The 22139-nt window shown below is 56.2% G+C and overlaps 1 protein-coding gene across 2 annotated transcripts in view; it reads right to left on the minus strand.

Annotated features, from left to right (window-relative positions):
• SHANK2 (SH3 and multiple ankyrin repeat domains 2) overlaps nt 1–22139 on the minus strand; it is a 463356-nt gene that overhangs the window by 156094 nt on the left and 285123 nt on the right. For both annotated transcript variants that reach the window (XM_047692580.1, XM_047692581.1), the window contains one exon: nt 19208–19283. In XM_047692580.1, coding sequence (XP_047548536.1) covers nt 19208–19283 — 76 coding nt within the window. The remainder of the gene's footprint in view (nt 1–19207; nt 19284–22139) is intronic.

Consider the following 22139-nt stretch of genomic DNA (forward strand, 5'->3'; position numbering starts at 1 on the left):
GGGACTTCTTTGGAAATAGGACCTTCCAGACGTAATTAAGGCAAGGATGGAGGACAGGTCATCCTGGATTTGGGGAGGGGGGCCCTACGCCGAGTGATCGGTATCCTTGTAAGAGACAGAAGGGGAGAGACAGAGGAGAAGAAAGTGTAATGTGAAGTCGGGGGCAGCCGCAGGAGGGATGGGGCCACAGCCCGGGACACCGGAGCCCCAGGAGGCTGAAAGACGCAGAAAGCGTCCTTCCCCGGGGCCTCCAGAGGGAGCGCAGCCCACCAGCACCTTGAACGAGGACTTCCAGGCTCCGGAACCGGGAAAGGACAAGTTTGCGTTGTCTAAGCTGCCCAGTGTACGGGCATTTGCAGGGTGGCCCGGGACCCTCCTCAGGGAGATGGTGGGAGAAATGCCCTGCAACTGCACGGACTGCCCAGAGAGACCCATGGGCGCTGGAGGCCGACGCCAGGCCCCCGAGCTCTGTCTGCACACACCTCTCTGCAGGTGCCAGGGCCCTGTCCACAGAGAACCATGGCCAAGGCCGTGAGGGTTCCCCCAGGTCTGAAGCAGTTCCGGGGATGGCCAGCTTTGTGGCCTACTGTCTGTGGCCTGTTGTGGTGGCTCCCCAGCAGGACGGTGGTGAGGAGGGGCACCCTCCTGAGTGAGAAGCAGGCAAGGCATCACCCTGACCTTCACATGGGTGATGAACACTGACCTCGCTCCTCGTGCTGTCGGGGTCCAGCCTCGGTGGGCCCAGCACCACCCCGTGTGTCCCAGATGCAGGGTGAGCTCTGGGCTGGAGACTTCATGGCAGAAAATCCTTACCCTCCTCCCAGGTGGGCCCTGCAGAGCTTCCCAGCCGTGGGGTGTCACGGGCTTTCCCGGTGGGCACATACACGCAGGGCCCATCCCCTATCCCACTGGCCTCTGGAAATGACTTGGGGTCTCACGGAGGCCAGTATGTGGGGCTGGGGCACAGTTGGCATGATCTGGGAGAGGAGCTGGAGTCCCCAGGCCGGGACAAAGAACAGAACTCCCGCAGCCTCAGCTTCTCCATCTGTGAAGTGGGCTGTCACTCCGGACTGGGGGATGATTTACTCGAGGCCGACACTGATGAAAACCACCTGTCCCGGCGACCGTGCTCAGGGCTCCAAGTCCCCGTGTGTGGAGTGCTCAGAACGCCCCGTATCAGCGTTTGCTACGCGAGCAAATGAGCACGAGCCCGGCGCCTCCAGAACGCGCCCGCTTGTGCTTCCCGGCGGGCGTCGGCAGCCTCTCCGGCTGAAGCAGGGCCTGGCAGGGAGGCCCCGGGGCCTCGGGGGCCCCGGCTTCTTCTCCTTCCAGGTTTCTGGAGGCGGCCTGCGCTCCTCGGCTCGCGGACCCTCCTTCATCCTAGCGAGGACCCCCGCGACCACACCCGACTCACCCCATACGCCAGGATCATTTTCTGATCTTCAGGTCAGCTGACTCCCTGCAAGGTCCTCTGGGCAATCCTGACCCCCTCGGGCAGCCGCGTGTTCACATCCGGGATGAGGATGTGGGTTGGGGGGCGGGGTCACTACGCGGCGACCACGCCCCCTCCCCGCCCCTCCGCCCCGCCCCCGGGAGACAGGGAGACAGACCTGGCGGGGAGTACAGGCTGGGGGTGTTTTCACCAAACCTCCCCGATGAAGGATGACTCACCCATCCCGGGCGCTGCCCCGGTGGCAACGCAGAGGGTGGAGGAGCCCGTTGGCATGGGGACCGCGCAGGGAGCAGACAGGTAGGGCGGTGGCCACCTTTGCACGCTCCCCGCGGTGCAGGGGAGCAGAGGCTGGGGGGCAGCGTGACAAGCACCGCCAGGTGGGGGGGCTCTGTGCGCACCTGCCCCGAGCGGCAGGAGGCCGGGCAGTGGCCTTGGCTGCTTGGGGCCATTTCAGTCAACAGCTTTGGCACTGGGGCGTTTCTCTGCGTCTCAGGTGCGCAGAGAAGCAGGAGTCAGAAAGGCTGGAACCTGCGATGTGACACATCCAGCCAGGGCTGGCAGAGCCTCCGCCTGCAAGGGCAGAGTCCGTCAGCCTCCCGGGGCAGGAACTAACTAGGGAGATGCAGCAGGGCTGAGAGGGGGTCCTCCCGCATACCTGGTCCTGCAGACCTGCCTGTCGCGCGGTCTGGGACACGCAGGGCTAGGAGGTGTCAGGTCCCCACTGCCCTCCCACCATGTCTCTCCGGGAGATACAGTCCTCGACCTGGGAGCAGTGAAGGGGTTTCCTGGGTCGTTCTACTCCCCCCCCCCCCCCCGCACAGCCCTCTTTGGTTTAAGAAGTGGTCCTTAACATAGGGACCCGAGGTGGGGCTGAGGAGAGCGGGTGTGTGCCCTGCAGAGGAAACACACCCTTTCTTGGTCTGTGCCTCCGGGCTCTTGGTTTTCTTACAGAAACCCCCTCTTCGTGCTGCACACACAGGGCTCGGCTCACTGCAGAGTGTGGGTGCTGACGGCCGCATGCCACCCGGATTTATAAGAACAGGTTCTTGGCGTGCTTAGGCTGAAATGGACCGGGAGCCCGCCTGGGGCATGGCAGGCACCGCCCCTCGTCCCTCGCCCCACGTCCCACATGAGGGGTGGTTGCTTTTCCGTGTGGCAGACAGGAAACACGACCTTGGGACAGTGTGAGCCGAACCTCTCCAAGGGCGATGGGTGAGGGCACGGGGCCCGGCGGCTGCGGCTGGAGGACCCCATCTGAGGGAAGGACACCCGCGGAAGCACCGCAAGGTCGGGGGGTGGGAATGGCTGTGCAGCACCCAGCCGCCTCCTGGGAGGAGACCAGCCAGGGAAGAGCGAGGAGGAGGTCATCCCCGTACAGCGATGGGAGCTGGACACCACGGGGCAAGTGTAGGAGCAGGACCGCACGTGGGGTGCCCGCTACGGCCTCACATTGGCAGGAAAGGTCACCTGGGCATTACAGGAAGGCCGGCAGACACAGGCAGTCCCAAGAGTGGCCCTCTGGGGCAGCGGGATGGGGGACATATGTATTTCCCATGCTCCCGCATTCTCTGAAGGTCTCCAGACGGACAAGTGGGTGTGGACAGTTTTCTAAAAAGCCACTGATGGTGCAAGGAAGCGGACCCAGGAGGGAGGAAGCCTGGAGCCCTTGTCCCGCAGGTGGGTAGTGGCGCAGGAGAGGCGGAGGACAGAGCAAGAAGGAAGGACGAAAGCAGAGCCCTCCTGTCTCCTGAGAGGTCACGGGGAGGATGTGAACCTGCCTGAGGGCGGGGCCAGTCTGGGGACTTCGAGTCCTCACCGGCTGCGGGTTGGGGGTCAGGGGTCACAGCACAGGGAAAAACCGCAGAGGGGGCGAGGCCAGACCTCAGAGGCAGAGGCAACAGGGCAACTTCAGGCTTGGTCCTGCCCCTCCACCCCGGCACCCCTGCCTCCCTCCTGAGGTCCCCAGGTCTTTGGTGAACCTTCCCAGTGGGGTCCACTTGACACAGCATCCCGCCCTCCCCCCGTCCGCCTACCCCTACGTTTCTGTCTCTGCCACCGAACGTGTCACCCCCCTTCCCTGGTGTGTCTTGGCGTGTGTGTGGGGCCTTTCCTGCTCGTTTGCACCTGTGCCCGCGTGCTGCAGGAGGGGCTCAGGGAGTCTCCAAACTGCAGAAATGATTGACTCATAGTCCTGGAGGCCAGAAGTCTGATATCCATGGTCCCTGGACCTAAATCAAGGCGATGGCAGGGTGCTGCCTCCAGAGACCCTAGAGGAGGCTCCTTCCGGCCTCTTCTAGCTTCTGGGGCCCCAGGCATCCCTCCCATCTTCTCGGCCTCCATGATCGCGTGGCCGCTCCCTTTCACATAATCTCCCTCCCTCTCTCTAAGGACAGCTGGGCTGGCGTGCAGGGCCCACCTGGATAAGCCAAGATAACCTCCCTATCTCAAGATCTCTAACTTAATCATGTCTGCAAAGACTTCCCCATGGGTTTTTTTTTTCCCCCATATAAGCTGATGCTCATGGGTTCTGGGGCATCGTGGGGGGCCATTATTCAGCCGATGGGACACACCAATCACTTAGAACAGAATCTTCCAACACTCGACACATAGTTTCTCAATGAATGCTTGAGAAGAGAGGCACAAATTCCCTCCATGCTCCTCCCTCTAGGTACCGATGTCCCCCTCTCCCAGGGTCTTTACCCATCACCCCTGAAATGTGGGAAGCAGCTCTCAGAACCCAAAGTCACGTGTGGTCAATGACCCATGTCCTGGTTTTCTGAGATGGTCTGACTCGTTATGTCATGCGTCCCCTACCAGGGAGGTGCAGGCCGTGCGGAGAAGGTGGGGGCAGGAAGCAGGCACGCCCCAGCCCCCAGAACCTCAGGGTCCTTCTAGGAGGAGGCCCCGAGCCTCCCTGCTTCAGTGTCCCCATCAAGAACCAGCAGCTCTAACTGTACGTAAGGGACAAGGGTGAGGAGACGTAAGGCATGTGTGATTTCAAGAGTGGTGACACTGTGGGTGGGAAGTTGAAATTAAGGACCCCAACCCTTTCTCAGTACACAACTCATGCCCCTGTCCTCAATCCTGGCCATGCCCCAACGGGGTGCTTCCAGAAGACCCCTGCCTTCCCACGCAAGAGACCCAGACACCCCGCAAAAAAAAAAAGCGATTCATGCATGGAAAGAGGCCCCACTTCCAGAACACGGAGCGAGAAAAGCTCCAGACCTCCCACAGGACCCCAGCTGCGCGAGCCCTCCACAAACCTTCGGCGCTCACTTCCCCTGCCTCCCGGCCCTGTTCCAGAACAGAGCTCTGCCCACCCCCAGCAGCTCCCCTTCGCGTGTCCCCGAGCCCCTGCTCATCCTTCCTCCACAGCCCAACTGCAGGCCAGGAACCTGGGAACACGATGGCACCATCTGCCATGCCAGGCTCCCGGCCGCCGTGCCAGCCTCCACTTTGACCTTGACTCATGGAGCCGGGCTGGAATCAGCACGTGCCCTGAGGAGCAGAGACCCCACGTGCTGGCTGCCAGCCACCCAGGGGGGCAGCCAGGGCTCCTGGAGCCGCTGGAACAACCGCCCGAGGCAGGAAGGGCAGGCAGCAGGTCCCTCTAAGCTGCACCCCCTGGAAGCCCCTGACAGGCTGTGTGTGAAGCCCCCGATGGGTGCCTGGCCTTGCCTTCTGTCCCTACCCTCCCTGCCCTGTGCCACTGCACCCAGCTGCCCGTGGCCGGCTCCTCACACTAGACAGACCTTTAGCAAAAGGTGCCTTATTTTATTTTTCAAAAAATTGAGGTGCAGTTCACAAAACATAAAGTTAACCATTTTTCAGGTGAACACTGTAGGGGCGTGTACTGCTTTCTTAGCACTGTGCCACCACCATCCCTATGTAGTTCCAGAACATTCTTACCACCCTTGGAGGAGACCTCACCCCTGCCAAACAAGCACTCCCCAGTGGGATTATTCTTGAAAATGCAAAGGAAGATCAGGCCCTCACTGAACATAGTATGTAAAATGTGGTCATAAAATGCGTCCATGTTAGCAAAGTCCCTTCAACCCCAGGGAGAAGGACACTGAGAGCACCTGGCCTGGGCTCAAATCTCAACCTCCCCTCTCTGTGCAGCTTCCTCCTCTGTGAAGTGGAGGGCACGAACGCGCCCCTACTTGTAGGGCTAGGATGAAAAACGGGAGCTGAGAAGAGTGTGCGGAAGGAGTCACGGTGCACGAGGAAGTGTCAGGCCTCAGTTTCCCCATCTGGGAATGGAGACAACAGTGCCCTCCCAGGAAGTGTGAGGTCCAGAAGCAAGAACCCCTAGGAAGTGTGCTGTGTGTAGTAGGTGCTCAATGTGCTGGCCCTGGGTTGGGGGAGGGGCTCAGACAGATGCTGCCCAGGTGCCCTAGAGGCCAGTCGGGGGAGGGAAGACTTGAAGGAGAGAGGCTCCCCTGTGGGCCTACTATGTGCGGGGCTCCATGGGTGCTTTGTGGGCAGCGATCACAGTACCCCCGGGCAGGTGTGGATGAGGAGCGGGGAGGTTGCCTGCCCACATCTCCCAGCCCAGAGAGCCAGCGGCATCAGAGCCTGGACCCGGCAGTGCTCTGGGGACACGTGGCCAGCTCTCCACTGCGCTCTCGAGTCCACGCCTGGGACTGGCTCACAGTGCGACACAGGGGAGGCTGGACAAGCCCCTGAGATGGGCCTCCTGACTTCCTGCCTGGGACTCCCCAGGCAGCCTGGCTCTTGCCACAGGACGCGGCTGGGGTGGGGGGCTGGGTTGTGCGTACAGGGGTTCCGCTCAAGACACTCGGCTCCCGTGAACTGCTGTCTTCCTGCGCACTCCTGTGTTGGAGCCCCAGTAAGCCTGGTGGGGGCCGGGGGTCACCATGGAGGATGGTGTAGGACAGGGGCTGGCGCAGGGGTGAATGTGGAAACAGAGTGTGCCAGCAGGCGGGCCCCCCGTGGGCAAGGGCACAGGGCATGGTCACAGTGACAGGCAGGACAGAGGGGCCTGGGACCAGGAGGTGGGGGTGAGGGGAGGTTCGTGCACCGCACATCAAGGCCTGAACTCTTCTGTGTCCAGGGTAAGTTGCGAGCACGAGAAATTCATATGTCAGAAATGCCACTCAGGTGGGTGGACTGGGAGGGGATGAAGCTGCTCAGCCAGGATGAGTCAGAGGGCCGAGCCCGGTTCAGGGAGAAATACAGGGAGCATCTGAACACAGCTGCAATGACAGGGGACGTGTAACCAAGAGGAAGGGTCAGGGGAACTGATGGCACATGGGGATGGCTGGCTGCTGGGAGAGGCCGGTGGCTGGCATTTAACAGCTGGCAGGGTCTGCTTTGGAAATGCCTATGATCCACCTGAGGAGGTCAAAGTGCTGGCCTGCCTTCCTCCTCCCTTCGTCCCTCTTTTCCTTCCTCCCTCCCTCCCTTCCTTTCCTTTTCCTTCCATCATCCATCCATCTATCCACCCACTCACCCAGCAACCATTCATTCACCCATCTACCCAACCATTCATCCATCCACCATCCATCCATCTACCCATCCATCCATCCATCCATCCACCCACCCACCATCCATCCATCTGTCCGTCATCCATCTATCCATCCACCCACCCACCCACTATCCACCATCCATCCATCCATCTGTCCGTCATCCATCCATCCATCCACCCATTCACTTACCTATCCATTCACTCAGGCAACCATCCACCCATTCACCTATCCACCCATCCACCCATTCATCCATCTGCTTATCCATCCATCCATCCATCCATCCATCTGTCCATCATCCATCCACTTGTCATCCATCCACCCATCCATTCCCCCATCCATGATTCCCCAACCCTGCATTCTCTGAGGCACCTGTGCCAGGGAAGAGGAGATAAGTCAGAGTCAGCTCTGTTCTGCCCTGGAGGAGACAGACATAGGAAGTAGGAGGTGGAGGGAGCAAAGACACAGCCACTTCCTGGCCACGCCCTCCTTGGGTCAGGTAACGTTGAGTTGGGGGATCCACTTGCTTCTTGCTTTGGCTTCTCCCAAGTTAGGCACCAAAGGCCCCCTGCCTCCTGGAGGAAGGCTCAGAAGACCATGTCTTCGGCCAGAGGTGGGGAATCAACACAAAAATCTGAAAGCCCGCTGGCCGCCAGGCACAGCCTTGAGAACACTTCCAGAACTGGCGTCCCCGTGCTCTCCGCCTTGGGAACACTTCCAGAACTGGCGTCCCCTGGCATCCTGTGCCTGAACTCTGAATTTCAGAGTCTACAGTTTTGTTGAAAGTATGTTCATTCTCAGGTGACCATAGGCTGGTGCTTTGGGTGGTTGCAAGCAGAAGGTAGAGAATTCTGTAACCAGAGTAAACCTTGGGGATGATATAGCCATTTTCCAGGTGGGGAAACTGAGGCTCATGCAGGCAGCTAGTGTCAGAACTGGGAACTGGGACTCTGGCATCTGAAATCACAGGCTCGGGTCTCATCAGGCTCAAAGCTGGTCCCTAGGACATCAGATTAGTCCACCTAATTACATATTTGAGGACCAGCCCAAGCAGACTCTGAACCAGGGTTATGGGGTTGGAGAAGGTAGGAGGAAGGAGACATGGATCTTGGCTTGGAGGGCGCTGGGGCTGGCTCGGGGCATCTCTTCCTGCCTCTGTGTTTCATGGCTCATGCTGGCAGCCTGGACTAGATGTGGTAGGAGTATTCACACTGTGGACACCGGCAAATGGTATACACGCCAGGGTGGAGAGAAGCAGGGGATCGAGAGAGGCCGGACACAGCGTGGGGCGCATGGTGGCAGAGGTAGCTTTTGGCAGCCAGCATTGTGGAAAGCTTCACAGAACCCCGTAAGCCCTGTGCTTTGGTGGCCGAGTAGCTCGGGCATTTGGGGAGGCAGCAGACCCATGTGCAGGCTCCGCTGGGGAACGAGTCCTGGGGGCTGCGTGGGGGCTGGCTGGCCCCGACCTGGAGGAGTGCCTGGAATGCCAGCCTCATCCTGATGCTTTGCCACCATCCCTACCCATCCGCCTGTGCCCCCCTCAACCCACACACCCACTCGCCACCTGGGAATGTACTAAATGTGGTCCAAGGGGGCTCTGAACCAGGAGCCTCCGTGTGGAAGGGACTCTGCTTCTAGCCTCCACGTAAGGGCCACTGGATCCAGAATAAAGGTGCCAGGGCCTCCTGCCTAGTCCTGCCAAAAGGGTGAAATGAGAACAAGTGCCCTCCATGACCCTCAGCTTCTGCTTAGAGCCACGTGTCCCTGGGACCAGCAAGGTCCAAAGCCTCCCATTCAATTGCTTTACGCTATTGAGCGTGGGGGACAATGGCTGTGGTGAAGCCAGACTACAATTAAGTCCTGGAGAAGGAGGCACCCTCCCTTGGGCCAGCCAAGCCAGCAGCCCCTGTGTCCTGAGGGGCTCAGAACCAGGGTATACCCACGACATATACAAAGTGTCAGGAGTCTGCAACATCATCTATTAAATCTGATTCTCAAAGCTCCATGTTGGAGGCTGAATCACAGATTTTGATTTTCAGACACCAGGAGTAGAGTGAATGGTCTTTTCTATAGCCCCCCCCCCCCCCGCCCCCACCAGTCAGCATCCTCTACTTTCTCCACCCAGCCTGGCCCTGGCATTCCTAGGACCCGTTCCTCTCACCACTGCTTCCTCACCTGGGCATCTGTTCACACTGACTACAAAATAAATAAATAAATGAAATACCCCAACCCCTCAAGTTTCAATTTGGATCCCACTACATGTCCCATGATTTGAACAAGGGCTGCATCTGTCTGCTTTTGAGTTCCTGGGGTAAGAGGGGCAAGGGACATGACTCCGGGCTTCTCTCGTTTTGGCGTTTGACCTGAAGGAACGCGCAGTAAGCTTGGACTCTGCTTTGAGAGCAGCTCTTGGTGAAGAACTGTCCACTCACAGCTGTCCGCTTGTTACCAGAGATACCCAGAAACCACTTCCCTCAGCTTTAGAAGCTCACCCACCATTGAAAGGAAAGGCTCTTGGAACATAACAATGCGACTGTCAAAATAATAACTTACACAGACAGGTTGAAAGTGGAGTGAATCTCCCAGAATACAGAGCAAAAAGGTAAAGGGACAGGAAGTATGAGAAAGAATGAGGGGCAGGTGGAATGGACTCAAATGGGCTGATGAGAAATCTAAAAAGATAGAACTGAGACAGGAAGTGAGGGCATTTTCAAGGAAATAATAAAAGCACATCCTTCAAGTTGAAACTGCTTCAGTCTGAAGGAGCCCCCAGGGAAGTGAACATGATCAATAAAGAAGAGGCTTATACCCAGACCCATCATCACGACATTTCAGAATATTCGAGAAAAGTAGATACACTGAAGTTCTTACAAAGTTTTGAAAATGGAAACAAATGATCACGTATGCCACAGTGAGGATCAGACAGCACCATAACCTCTCACCAGCAGTGAGCAGGAGCAAGATGACAGTGAGGTGGTGCCTTACCTGTTTAGATGGGAAACTATTTTGAATTTTGAATCAAGAATTCTACAACACTGAGCGCATTTGAAAACCAGAGATCTTTCAGACATGGAAGTCGACATGTAGGAGACCTGGAGGTCTCCTTCTGAGGTTGTTACTTGAGTATGTGTTGCAGGAGAACAAGGCTAAAGAAAAACCTCACTTGCCCAGTAGCTCAGTGAAGGTAAATATCGGAATGATAATTGTGCCCTGGGGACTCGGGGAGGGGGTCCAAATGGGAGGAGAGAGCCCCGACAAGAATGAGATGGGTGCTGGTGATATAGAAGAAGCAGGAAGATAGTTCAGTGGCACACTGAAGAAGTAATTTCACTTCCACAAGAAAAAAAAAAAAAGGCAATCGGAAACTTCAGGAAAAAACAAGAGCTTCAGGTGAAAATCATGATCCTAATATTAAGCTAAACTTTGGCATTACTTTGAACAGCTGATGGAGTTGAATAAAGAATCCAATAGGTTCTCATATTAGAAAGCCCTTTCCCATGGGTCTATAAAGAGGAACTATAGTCCTAGCCTTATACTTGGAAATGATGTAAACAGTTATAGTATCATGATAATATAATGCTTTCTGCTGTTTTTTTTTTTTTTTTTTTTTTAACTTTTGACTCCGGTTTATAGACAGAACCTCAAAGACTTTACAACAAAGAATTAATGTTGCTTTATGTTGTTAAATTAAGAAATAAAGGGATAAGTCACAGAGTTAGGGAGGTAATCCTCAGAAGACCAAAGCAAAACAAGTGAAAAGATATCAACTCACACCTAAATGGGTGTGAATGGCTCCTGTCAAAATACACAAGAGATGATCTAACTAATCTAACAATAGAAAATCCAGTGAGAGGTAATTCTAACTAGATAACTAGTCAGAAAGGCTACTGTCTAGAAGACAAGAGATAACTCGTGTTGATAAGGACATGGAGAAATTGGAACCCTCGTGCACTATTGGTGGGAATGTAAACAGGTGCGGCCACTGTGGGGAACAGTATGGAGGGGCCCGAGAAAATGAAAGGCAGAGGATCCGACAACGCTACTTTTGGGTATTTAACCAAAGATAAATGAAAACACTAACTCAAAAAGATTTCTGCTCCCCATGGTCAATGCAGCATTATTCACAACAGCTGGGATGCGGAAACCAGCTCAGTGTCCACCGACAGACGGAAGGATAAAGAAGTGGTGTATGTATACACCGGAATATTATTCAGCCATAAAAGGAAATGAAATCCCACCATTTCCAACAACATAATAAACTATGAAGGCATTAGGTTAGGTGAGATAAGTCAGAGTACGACAAATACCGTATGATTTCACTTATATGTAGAAGAAAGCAAAACAAATGAATGAGTGAAAAAAAAACTCGTCGACATACAGAACATACACAGAGGGTCTGGCGGTTGCCAGGAGCGGGGGATGGGGGCGTGGGTGAAACGGGGGGAGCTGGTCGAAAGGTATAAACTCTCAGCCATAAGGGAAATAAACCAATCCCAGGGATGTCACAGACAGCAGGGGGACCAGGGTTAATAATCCCGTGTCGTATACTTGAAATTTGCTGGGATACTACATCTGAAAGTTCTTGTCGTGAAAGATAAAATTTGTAACCATGTGAGGTGACAGATGTTAACTAGACTCGTCATGGTGGTCACTTTGCAATTTGAACAAATATCAAATCATTATGCTCAATACCTGAAAGTAATGGGATGTCGCATGTTGATTGTATCTCAATAAAAAAAAAGAGAAGAGAATAATGGGTAATCACAGAGGTAGGAAGGTAATCCTCAGAAGAATGAAGCAAAATGAGTACAAAGTGGTCCCTCCGCCAAGCAGAAGGCAGGGGTGGGAGACGTGGCTTCTTTGCATTCCTAGCCGTGTCTGTGTGGCTGGTTAAATTAATAACTAATTTTCTTATGTAATGAATATCCTATTTGTATCAAAATTTGTGAAAGCAGGAGAAGCTCTACCCCGACAATGATGAGGGGCGGGTGTCCTGGGGCAGTCATGGGGTGTGGACAAAATGCTGCGGGCCAACCTTGGGAAGCAGAGGGAGGATGGGGAGAAGGGCAGGATTCCCCAGATCCTCGTGATGGACTGAGCGCGGGAGGGGACCAGACCCGGGTCTCGCACTCTGAGCACCAGGCGTGCTGTTCATCACGATGGTGACGGCAGAGGACAACATTTTTTAGGGGAAACCACTGGGACGCGTTCTCCAGGGCCATGACTCACCCAGCTGGTGATCTGGCTCTGGCTGTCATATGCATGCCTGTGGTTCCCCTGGGACAGCCTGACGGCGGGGCTGGCATGCACGGGTGTGCTGACTTCTTATATTGCCTGTGCCAGGGGATTTATCCCTCTCTTTCTGGTTCTCCAAAAATTTACAAATTGGTATATACTCGTAAAAAAAAAAATAAAAATACAGAGATGTAGGGAAGAAACAGCAAAATCGCCTTGGTCCCTATCCCAAAGGAGCTGTCCTGAGGGCTTCACTACTAATCACCAGGCCCAGCCATCGCTTAACAGGAGAGAGAGAGGAAAAAAAAAACCCAAAAACCAAAAAAACAGAGTATGTTTTCCTACGAATCCAGTCAGTGAACATGCTCGGGGGATTGATGCCTTTTTTTCTCAAGTCTAAGGAATCATAAAGAACCACAGAAATATGAAATAATGATGGAGGAAGAGCGGGGGGGATCAGTGTTTCTTACCATTCAGTTCTTACTACCTACACACCGAGGCAGTCTTCTGGAACACAAAGTTAGGGTTTCAAAGGAAAGCCAGCTACCCACACATGCCGTCCGCAATTCAGCTTCCCTCGGGGTTTGCACGGCGCATGCCTCTAGGCTGCGAGCACTAGACGTACATCTCCCCCACTCATCCTGTCATGACCGCCACCGGGCACATGGCCGGAGCTGCTGGTAGGGGCGCCACTTCGCAAACCGGGTTGGGGGTTTCAGGGACTGAGGCACGGAGATGGACGGCGAGTTGCCCAAGGTCACGCAGGGTGTTTGCTGGCAAGTCAGAGGAAAAACCCTAGGACGTTCTATTTTCAGGGGCCTTACAAGGCTTCGGAATATATGCACGTACTCTCCCATATTTAGAGTCTATCTCTGGAAAGATCCTCAGGAGATGGGCAGTGGGGTTCTGTCTGGGGAAGAGTGGGGGCCGCGAGGTGAGGATGAGAGGAGGGACCTACTCTGGTGCTGAACCTGCACATTCTGCATTTCTTATGCACGTAAATATATTTCCAGCTGCCAATTTCAAAATGCACACAACTGGATGATGATGTCAAAGCCACGAAAGCAAGCAGCTATGGCACGCAGATGTCCTACTGGCCAACAGGTACGATTTGCCATGCTTCTAATCCCGTGGGTCTCACTAAGGGAGAGGAATGACAGCCCATCCCATTCTTAGATGCCTTCCCCACGTGGTGTTTCTGAACGCAGTCCTTCCGGGCGGGGCCAAAGTGGCAGGTGCAGTGAGAGGTTTCGAGGGGAATTTGCTGACAACAGGGAATGGGTCCAGCACCCACTTACCTCTGGTTCTCCTCCCTGGAAAACCCCAGAGATGGACAGCCCTCCTCACTCCCCACTCACCCCATGAGCAGTGCCTTGGTGGGTCTTGTCCCTTCTAACTACACTTTAGACCTGGAAGCCATCCACCTGCCTATCCCCACCTCTCCACCGGCCCAGACCATAACCACTGCCTGGCCAGGAAGACGGCAATGGTGTCACAACTGGGCTCCATTCTTCCTTCTGTCTGTTTTCCTCCAGCAAGGTTACCCAAATCATGTCACCTTTTTGCGTAAAGCCTCTAGTATCCCCACTGCACGAATGGGAGTAAATCCACTTGCTTTCCATAGAACACAAAGTCCTTCTATGGCATCATCCTTTCTACTCCTTTCCAAGCCACTGTTGCTTCTGTGTGGTAGCTTCTCTTTTGACCTCAGGGCCTTTGCATACACTGGGCTTTCTGAAGATGGCTGATTCTCCTCCACTGTCAGGTTTCAAATCAAAAGTCACTTTGTCACAGAGACTTCCCCTGGCTCCCTATATAAAGCTGCCCTGCCCCACTCTGCCCAAGAGACTGTATGATGGTACTGCTGATTTGGTCCATAGCATTAACCACTAAGTGGGATTCTTTAGTTTATTTATTTATAAACTTTGCTATTTTCACTATTTAGGTTTTAATCAACATGAGGTCAGAGACTGTGCTGGTCTTGTTTACCACCACATCCACAGCTCCCTGAATATTCAGGTTTTGACGAATATTGGTTAAATAGATGGATGGGCAGATAAGAGGAGTGGATGGGTGGATGGATGGGCGGATGGGTAGATGGCTGGCTGGCTGGCTGGTTGGTTGGTTGGTTGGTAGAGTTGGTAGATGCCTGAATGGGTTGTTGATGGATGAGTGGGCAGGTAACTGGATGGCTGGTTGGGTGGATAGATAGATGGATGGGGTGTATTCCACCTAGAGTAAGAGCCTGAGGTCTCCCCTTCCTCTCCCAGGTAGACTTCTTTTGGATGTCCTATGCTCATGAGGTTGGAGATCTGATTTAAAGCTAATGGAAACTTGATTCTTCCAGACCCTGTGTTGAGGAATGTTTTTAAAAACAACACTGAAATATTTGTAAGGTCCTGTGTAGAAACGGCCCCAGATTCTCTGCTTTCTGATCTTGGTCGTGTGCCCACATTTCTAGACCCTTCCATCATGTGCACGCAGGGTGGGTGGAGGGGAATCCTGAGGGGAGACTCGGCCAGAGTAACTGGACACATTCAACAATCCATGGGTGTGTTTTGGTCAGACCACTCCTCGCCTTTGCGTCCCCGAGCAAAGCTTTTGACACAAGAGAGGGTGGGGATGGATCACTGCCTCCTGTTAGATTCAGAAACCGTCTCCCTTGGATCTTGCTTCCTCCTGGGTGGTCTTAATCACTCTTGCATCCGCAGCGGGCCGGCCTCTGCCGTGAGCTGCCCCCCAGACTGTCACCCCTCCTCTGCCCCCTGGCTTATCCTGGGTAAGTGGCCCAGGTGCTGACGCGCCACCTGGGTCTCTGTGGCTCACCAGGCCGTGTCTGGCAGGAATTCTGAAGTGGGCTGACGAATGGCTGGTCCATACAGTAGCACGTGCACCCTCAGCCAGGGCCCAGCCTCACCCCAACACCAGCTCAAGAGCCACACACACCAGCTGCCTGGGCCGTGATGGCAGGTGGCGCCATGAGTTCCCTCGCCCCTGCCAAGTGTGCTGTCTGGAAGGGGTCCGTGCTGGAGGCAGTGGCTCCCCAGGCTGACCCCTGCGCCCTGTGTGGAATAGCCCAGACACCATAAGCCCGGTAACATCAGCATCCATCATCCGACACCCCATCAGGCGTTGGTTCCGTCTCGGCCACTTTCCCCAAACCCAGCCGTGTTCCATGGCTGGCCCTGGGCAACCACACCTTCACTGTGGGATGGAAGGGGCTGCGGGCACGGGTCCCGTACTCCAGGCGACTGGGCCTCACATGCCGGCGCAGGCACCCGTGTGGCCGAGGGGTGGGTCCTTAGTGTCACCTTCCTTCCTCCGATGCACTGTTCTCCTGTGAAGCGGGTAAGGACACCGACTTCCAAGGTCACTGGAGGGTGGGCAGGCAGCCGTGATCAAAGCAAGGCGTGTTGGGCACATGGTGGGAGGCTCGTAAACGGCACTGTGATTCCTCTCATCTCCTGGGCAGTGGGAGCCCGCAGAGTGTCTGACTCCCCGGCCCTGGGAGAGTGGGGGGGCACTCCTGAACCACGGTCAAGGCCAGAGCTTTTCGCATTTGCTTAGAAGCTGCCCCTTGACCCGGGTGTGGCCGGATGTCCCTCTTCTCTGGGGTCCCAGGCCCTGGTACCAAGCTAGTGGTCAGGAACCTATGAAACCAAAGTCTTCCTCTGGGCACCAAATCACAGGGAGGCAGAGCCGGCAGGGATCGCCCAGGTCACCCGTCCAACTTTCTAAGACATTCTGGCAAAAGAACGCCCAGACGGCTTGGCTCCTTGCAACGACGGGGAACTCATCCCCTCCCGAGAGAAGTCTGTTCTATCTCTGAAGAGCAACAATGGCTCTGCCCGCCTTCCATGGGCCCAAACAGCCATGCCTGTCCCCGGTGCGTTCTGGTCCTGCTGTCAGCCACATGACAGCAACCCGGCCAGCCCGGCCCCGTGGTCTTCTCTTTCCCTGGCTCCCAATCAGCTCAGGCCCTTCCACAGTTCCTCCATGCGGAAGCTGCCTGTTTCCAATGTTGAGGGTTTGTGCAACACCCAGCTTCACGCACATGGATGGAGCCTGGGCAGCCTGTGGCCGCTCTCTGCCGGCAACCGGTCTCGGGGGGCGAGAGCTCTGCCTAAAGCCACAGCCTGCGGGTGAGCCGTGCTGTCACGGGCTCTTCCCCAGAAGCCCCACTCCCAGGCTGCATGGCCCTCCACGTAACCATGGCGACAGCTCTGGGCCTCCTCGGGGCCTCGGGCACACCCTCCTCCTTAGAACGGAAGCAAAGCATGACAGGCACATTGGCGGTGACCACGTGGTGCGGGTCCACTCTGCCAGGCAGCCTCTTGCTGCTGCAGAAACCCCTCATCTGACCGTAACAGAGACGCGTCAGGAGAAGCCCGGGTCAGGTATGGCTCCCTGGGAGCCCCTGGGCGTTCTCTCTGTCGGCCCCACTGGCGCCAAGCCAAGATCGCCGCTTGGGCATTCAAAGTCAGAAAGCCGGCAATGTTTGTAAGATCTGGAAAGTCTGCCACGCCCCTTAGGAGGGGACAACCCAGCCCCTCTCCTGGGCACCTCTTGTGGGTGACAGAGGGGTGGCTGGGAGGGGGCAGCACTAATAGCCATTCCACGGCTACACAGACACCCCAGAGAGCTGGAAACCAGCCCTCGTGGGAGGTTGTCCACAGCAGCGCCATTCGCAGGAGCCAAAAGGCGGAAGCCACCCAGACACCCACCCACAGAGGAACGGGCAAGCAAAACATGGTTGACACAGCCGACGGAATATTCTCTCTCCTTAAAAAGGCAGGACACTCTGACACCTGGTACCACATGGACGGACCCGGAGGATGCCATGCTGACTGAGACAGACTGGTCACAGAAAACACCAGTGCTGTGTAATTCCACTTCTATGAGGGCCCCAGGGTCACCAGATCCAGAGAGAGAGTGGACGGTGGGCATCGGGGCTGTGGGAGGGATGGGGGTCGGTGTCTCAGGGGAACAGAGGGTGAACAGTGGGTGCCAGGGCCGGGGGAGAGATGGGGGTTGGTGTCTCAGGGGGACAGAGTGGATGGTGGGCACCAGGCCAGGGGAGGGACGGGGGTCGGCGTCTCGGGGGGAAAGAGTGTGGACGGTAGACACTGGGGCTGGGGGAGGGCTGGGGTCAGTGTCTCAGGGGGACAGAGAGTGGCTGGGGGGCTCTGGGGCTGGAGGAGGGATGGGGGTCGGTGTCTCAGGGGGACAGAGGGTGGCAGTGGGTACCGGGGCTGGGGGAGGGATGGGGGTCGGTGTCTTAGGGGGACAGAGAGTGGACGGTGGGTGCCATGGCCGGGGGATGCCTGGGGTCAGTGTCTCAGGGGGACAGAGGGTGGCAGTGGGCACCAGGACTGGAGGAGGGATGGGGGTCGGTGTCTCAGGGAAGAGAGAGTGGATGGTGTGCACCGGAGCTGTGGGAGGAATGGGGGTCGGTGTCTCAGGGGGACAGAGATTCAGTCTGAGAAGATGAAAAGTTCTAGAGACGGATGGTGGGGACTGCCGCACAGCTACATGAATGTACCTAAAGGCACTGACCTGTGCCCCTAAAAATGGTCGAGACGGTAAATTGTACGTATATATTTTATTACAATAAAAAGTTGAGATAAAAGGAGGTGCTGATACCTGCTAAAAATGGATGAACCTTGTAGCCATGATTCTAAGTAAAGAAGCTACACACGAAGGGTCTCATGTCGCGTGACTCCGTTTCCGTGAAACACGCAGGGAGCCAGCTGGTGGTCTGGGGCTGAGGGCAGCGAGCATGGGGCAGGCCTACCGAACAGCTGGGAGCTCTGGGAGCTCCCCTTCGGGTGGATGGAAACGATCTGGAACTAGACTGGGGCTGGTTCCCCAGTACGCGAATGCACCAGCATCACCACCGCGCAGTTGGAAATGGCAGTTAGGTGATGTGAATTTTAACTCAGGAGAAGCAGAGATGAAGCAGGGCAGGTTGGGTCCCTCACAGGCAGCCGAAGAGTGAGGAGCACGGTGTGGGCTGCTCACCACAGACTGGGGGGCCCCGGGGTGGGGGGCAGAGGGTCCAGACCCTTCCCCAGCCTAATGGAGGAGATGGTTTGGTGGGCTTCTCAGAAGGGGCCCCAGGGATGGCTGCCAGCAGGGCTGGGAGCGGGACCTTCCCTTTCTGACGGGTCACACAGCCGGCGTCTCCTCCCTTTCCCCACGTCGCAAACTAACTCTCACTGAGGCCACCATCCACTAAGGTTCCTTCTCCACACCATTCTGGCCCCCGGAGGGGGACTTGTGTTTGTGACAGAAACGGGGGGTAGAGAAACTCGGCGCACGAGGATAGTAAAGGCCTGAGAAGCGGACGTGGCAGCAGGGACACTGGATGGAAATGCAGCTCGTTTCTGAGTTGTCCGTCCCCTTACCATGCGGGCCCCCGGCCTGCCTGGGGCTGTCTGGGAGTTACGAGGAGGAGGCGTGAGAGACCCGAGCACGACGTGTGCGTCTGTAGTTTCTGCGGGGAAGCTGGAGCCTGTGCCCCATGTCGCATCACCATAGGTACATGGCTCTCCGTGTGCACCGAACAAGCCCCTTTGGAGCAGCAGCCCACAAGCAAGCCCGCCGTGCTCAAAGGCCCCACCGGCTTGGTGCCACGCCTTTCACGGGCGAGGAGCCTTTCTGTACACAGACTTCAACTCGGAGGCAGAAGGAAGAGGGAAAATGCAGATGACAGGGAACCCCAGAGCCATGGCATCCTAAAGATTCGCACAGCCAGATGTTGTCATCTCACACGAGGCCCGGTCTTCCCACTCTGGGGCACCCCACAGGGACGCTCCATCCCAACCCCAAACCCCGGGCAGCGCAGAGACCACACCTCGGGCAGGTTCTCTGGAAAACGGTGGCTTCGGTAACATGGCCCACGTGCAGGGGGTCACAGTGGCCACAGCGAGCGAAACAGCCCGGGGGGTCCGAAGGCTCCACGCGAGGGGGCCCAGCGCTTTCGTGGTGCATCTGAGCCCCTCTGCCCAGAGAAAGAGCCTCGTCTTACCTGGTGGCGTCGAAGCTGTCGTAGGAGCCGACCGTGTAGTGCCGGAAGAGCTTCTTGCTGCGGTCCGTGCGGGTTTCTGTCCAGAGAGGGAAGAGAAACACCGTTTAGAAAAGTCATGGTCCCCAGACGCAGAAACCAAGTGAGGCCGGCTGGGCCTCTCATTGCTCTGACCTACGAAGCGCGAGACCCGCTCTCCGGGGAAAGACCTGGGGGAAGAGAGGGCTCGTCCTGGGAGCTCTGACTTTGAGGAAGGCCTGTGAACCTCAGGGCCGGCTTCTGGAGTCGGGAGCTCCACTCCGAAACGGAGGCAGAGTCCTGGGTCTGGGAAGGAGCGGGAGGGGGCTCTCTGCAAAGAAGACAGCCCCGTGCTGTAAGCCGGAAGGGCAGCGAGACTTTGTCACAGGGAACTTTCCAGAAAGGTATTTTCGAGTGCTGCCAGGCCTCCCAGCAAACCCGAAGACGGCTGCTTTCGGGAGGAGAAGGCTTCATTGTTCCTTCTCCGGTGAGAGCTGCTCTTTTCCTAGAGAACAAACAAACCAACAAAGCCCAGAACCTGGTTCACGTTCCTAATGAAGCCCCCGCCGGCTTCTCTTACTCCGCGGGGCTGGACGTAAACTTGACGGGATGAGACATGAGCGCCGCAACTGGACTGAGCGGGCGGCTCAGGGCCTGAGGGAGAAACCCACCGCCACGCGAGTAAGGAACTCGGAGGCTCCGTGATTCACTGCCCAGGTATGTCCCGGACAGCCTGCTTCCTAAACCCTGGAGAAAACACGGAGGGACCATGCGACTGGCTTCAGGAATACGGCTCAAAACCTCATGGAACTTCCTTAACCCTTTCTGCGCTCAATCCACATACCCAGGTGACCGTGCTTGTATCCAAACCCCCAAACACACAATTTTGGCTCAAAAGTGAGCACACACAAGCACACTGAGAAGGTCAGCACAGTCTTTCTAGGCTCCTTTTATGCCCGGAGGCAGCTAGTTCAACAAAAACGCACGCTCGCTTTCTATGCTAGTATGGAGTTGCCTTTGGGGGATGGGAGGAGTGGATTCCAACCCAGGACTACATCTCCCAGCTCCCCTTGCACCCTGGCAGGGTCACATGGCCACTTCCCACCAATGGAATATGAGCCATGGAATGGAAGATTCCATTGTGAGGATGGGGGGTCCTCTTCCAAGCTTGGCTGCTATGGAAGTCGGTGTGCTTCCCTACCCTCTCTGCAGCTTTGCCCAGCTCAGAGCTAGGATTCCCAGGCCTGACCGGATGGTGGAACCCTCTAGGGTTCCCACAAGATGCCCTGGTCTCCGTATGTGGAACTATTGAAGCAAGCAACAATTCTATTCCTCATGTTACCCTTGAAGGACTCATTGGTGTGGCAGTTAACACTGTCTGCACGGCTGGGCAGGCCGGGCCCTCTGCGACCTGACTCCCCCCCGGCTCCCCACCCCTTTCCCCTACCTAACACCGACACTCCAACAATACAAAGTGTCTGGTTCTGTGAACAGCAGCGTCATCGTCACCATTGTCATTGAAAACACTAATTGAGCACTTACTGTATACTAGGCCCTGTTCCAAGTGCCGTTCCTGTATTCCCTTCCTGGACCCTCAGGACCCCCATAGAGGGGGTGTGCATGGCTTTGCAGGCTCGATCACATCCAGCCACCTCTCCAGTCCTTCTCAGGACCCTGGGGGTTCCCCCCCCGCCCCCCCGTGGAGTTGGCCTCCCTCTCTCTGCACTTTATGTGTCTCTCCCGTATCATCATAAACATTTACGGAGTCGTTCCACTGTGCTACGGTCTGGTCATCTGGGCTCAGCCACTCACTGGTCACACCAGCCCAGCGAGCGAGGTGGCACTGTGCCCGTTTTAAGGATGGAGATGGTAACACGGCCAAGGCAAAATCACACATTCATTATGTGGCAGGGTCAGGATGAGTGCCCCGGCTGGCAGATAGGCTCCAGGCCCAAACCCAGACCACCAGACCCCACTAGCTGGCCCTTGGAGAGGCTCCAAGTCCCCATGCTCTCCACAGTGCCCAGGAGTGGGGGCTGGCCTCTCTGTATCACACCACACCCCCATGCCTAACCCCTGGTAGATGCTCAGTGCCAGTGCTTGTCCATTTAATCCAAGTGGCCTACTGTATAATTAGTAAAGACAACACACCACGCACCATTGGAGTAGCCTGAGTACACGGGGCCTTTGCTGTGCTGGGAACTGGTCCAGCCAAGCTGCACACACCGCATCTGTGTTTGGCACCTGGACAAAATAGGCCAAGATGTTTTGTGCACTCCTGCCCTTCTCCCTGGCTTCTGTAGCACGCATACGTGCCATTTGAGTCGTTTCTTAAGCCCACGGGGAGACAGGCCCTGTGCCCCACAGGCAGGAACTAGGAGACTCATAGGGGGTGGGGCTTTAGCTCTGCTGTCCGGAGCCCAGAATCCTGGGGATGGGGTGAAGACGGAGCCTGAGGATGTGGACCTTCTGTGGTCTGGGCTAAGGACGTCAGCAGTTGGAGGACTACGGAGGAAGGACATGGGCCAGGCCATGCATCTGGTCAGCTCAGTCCTGTGACTTCTGCGTTTGGCCCCATATGTGCCAGGCCCTGAAGGGATATGTAGAATTTGAACCTCACTGTGTTATGCTGAGTAGCTCACAAAGCCACTGAGCCACCATGGGGACTGGCTGGAAGCTGATCTAAGTACCCTTAGTTACCTCACTTGCTTAAGCCCTACGTAGGCAGCTCTGTGCTGGTTGTCTGGGCAAGTGCTGGGCACTGAGAACTGACTGGTGCAGGCCTCTGGCTAGAGTCAGAGGCTGTGGTTTCCAGCAGCAGAGAGAGTGTGCAGCGAATGTGTGTGCGTGTGTGTGCGTGTGTGTGCGTGTATGTGCGTGTTTCAGAAAGGGAACCATTTCTAGGCAAGGTCAGTTA

This window comes from Lutra lutra, chromosome 10 (assembly GCF_902655055.1).
Source record: "Lutra lutra chromosome 10, mLutLut1.2, whole genome shotgun sequence".
NCBI classification, from domain to species: domain Eukaryota; kingdom Metazoa; phylum Chordata; class Mammalia; order Carnivora; family Mustelidae; genus Lutra; species Lutra lutra.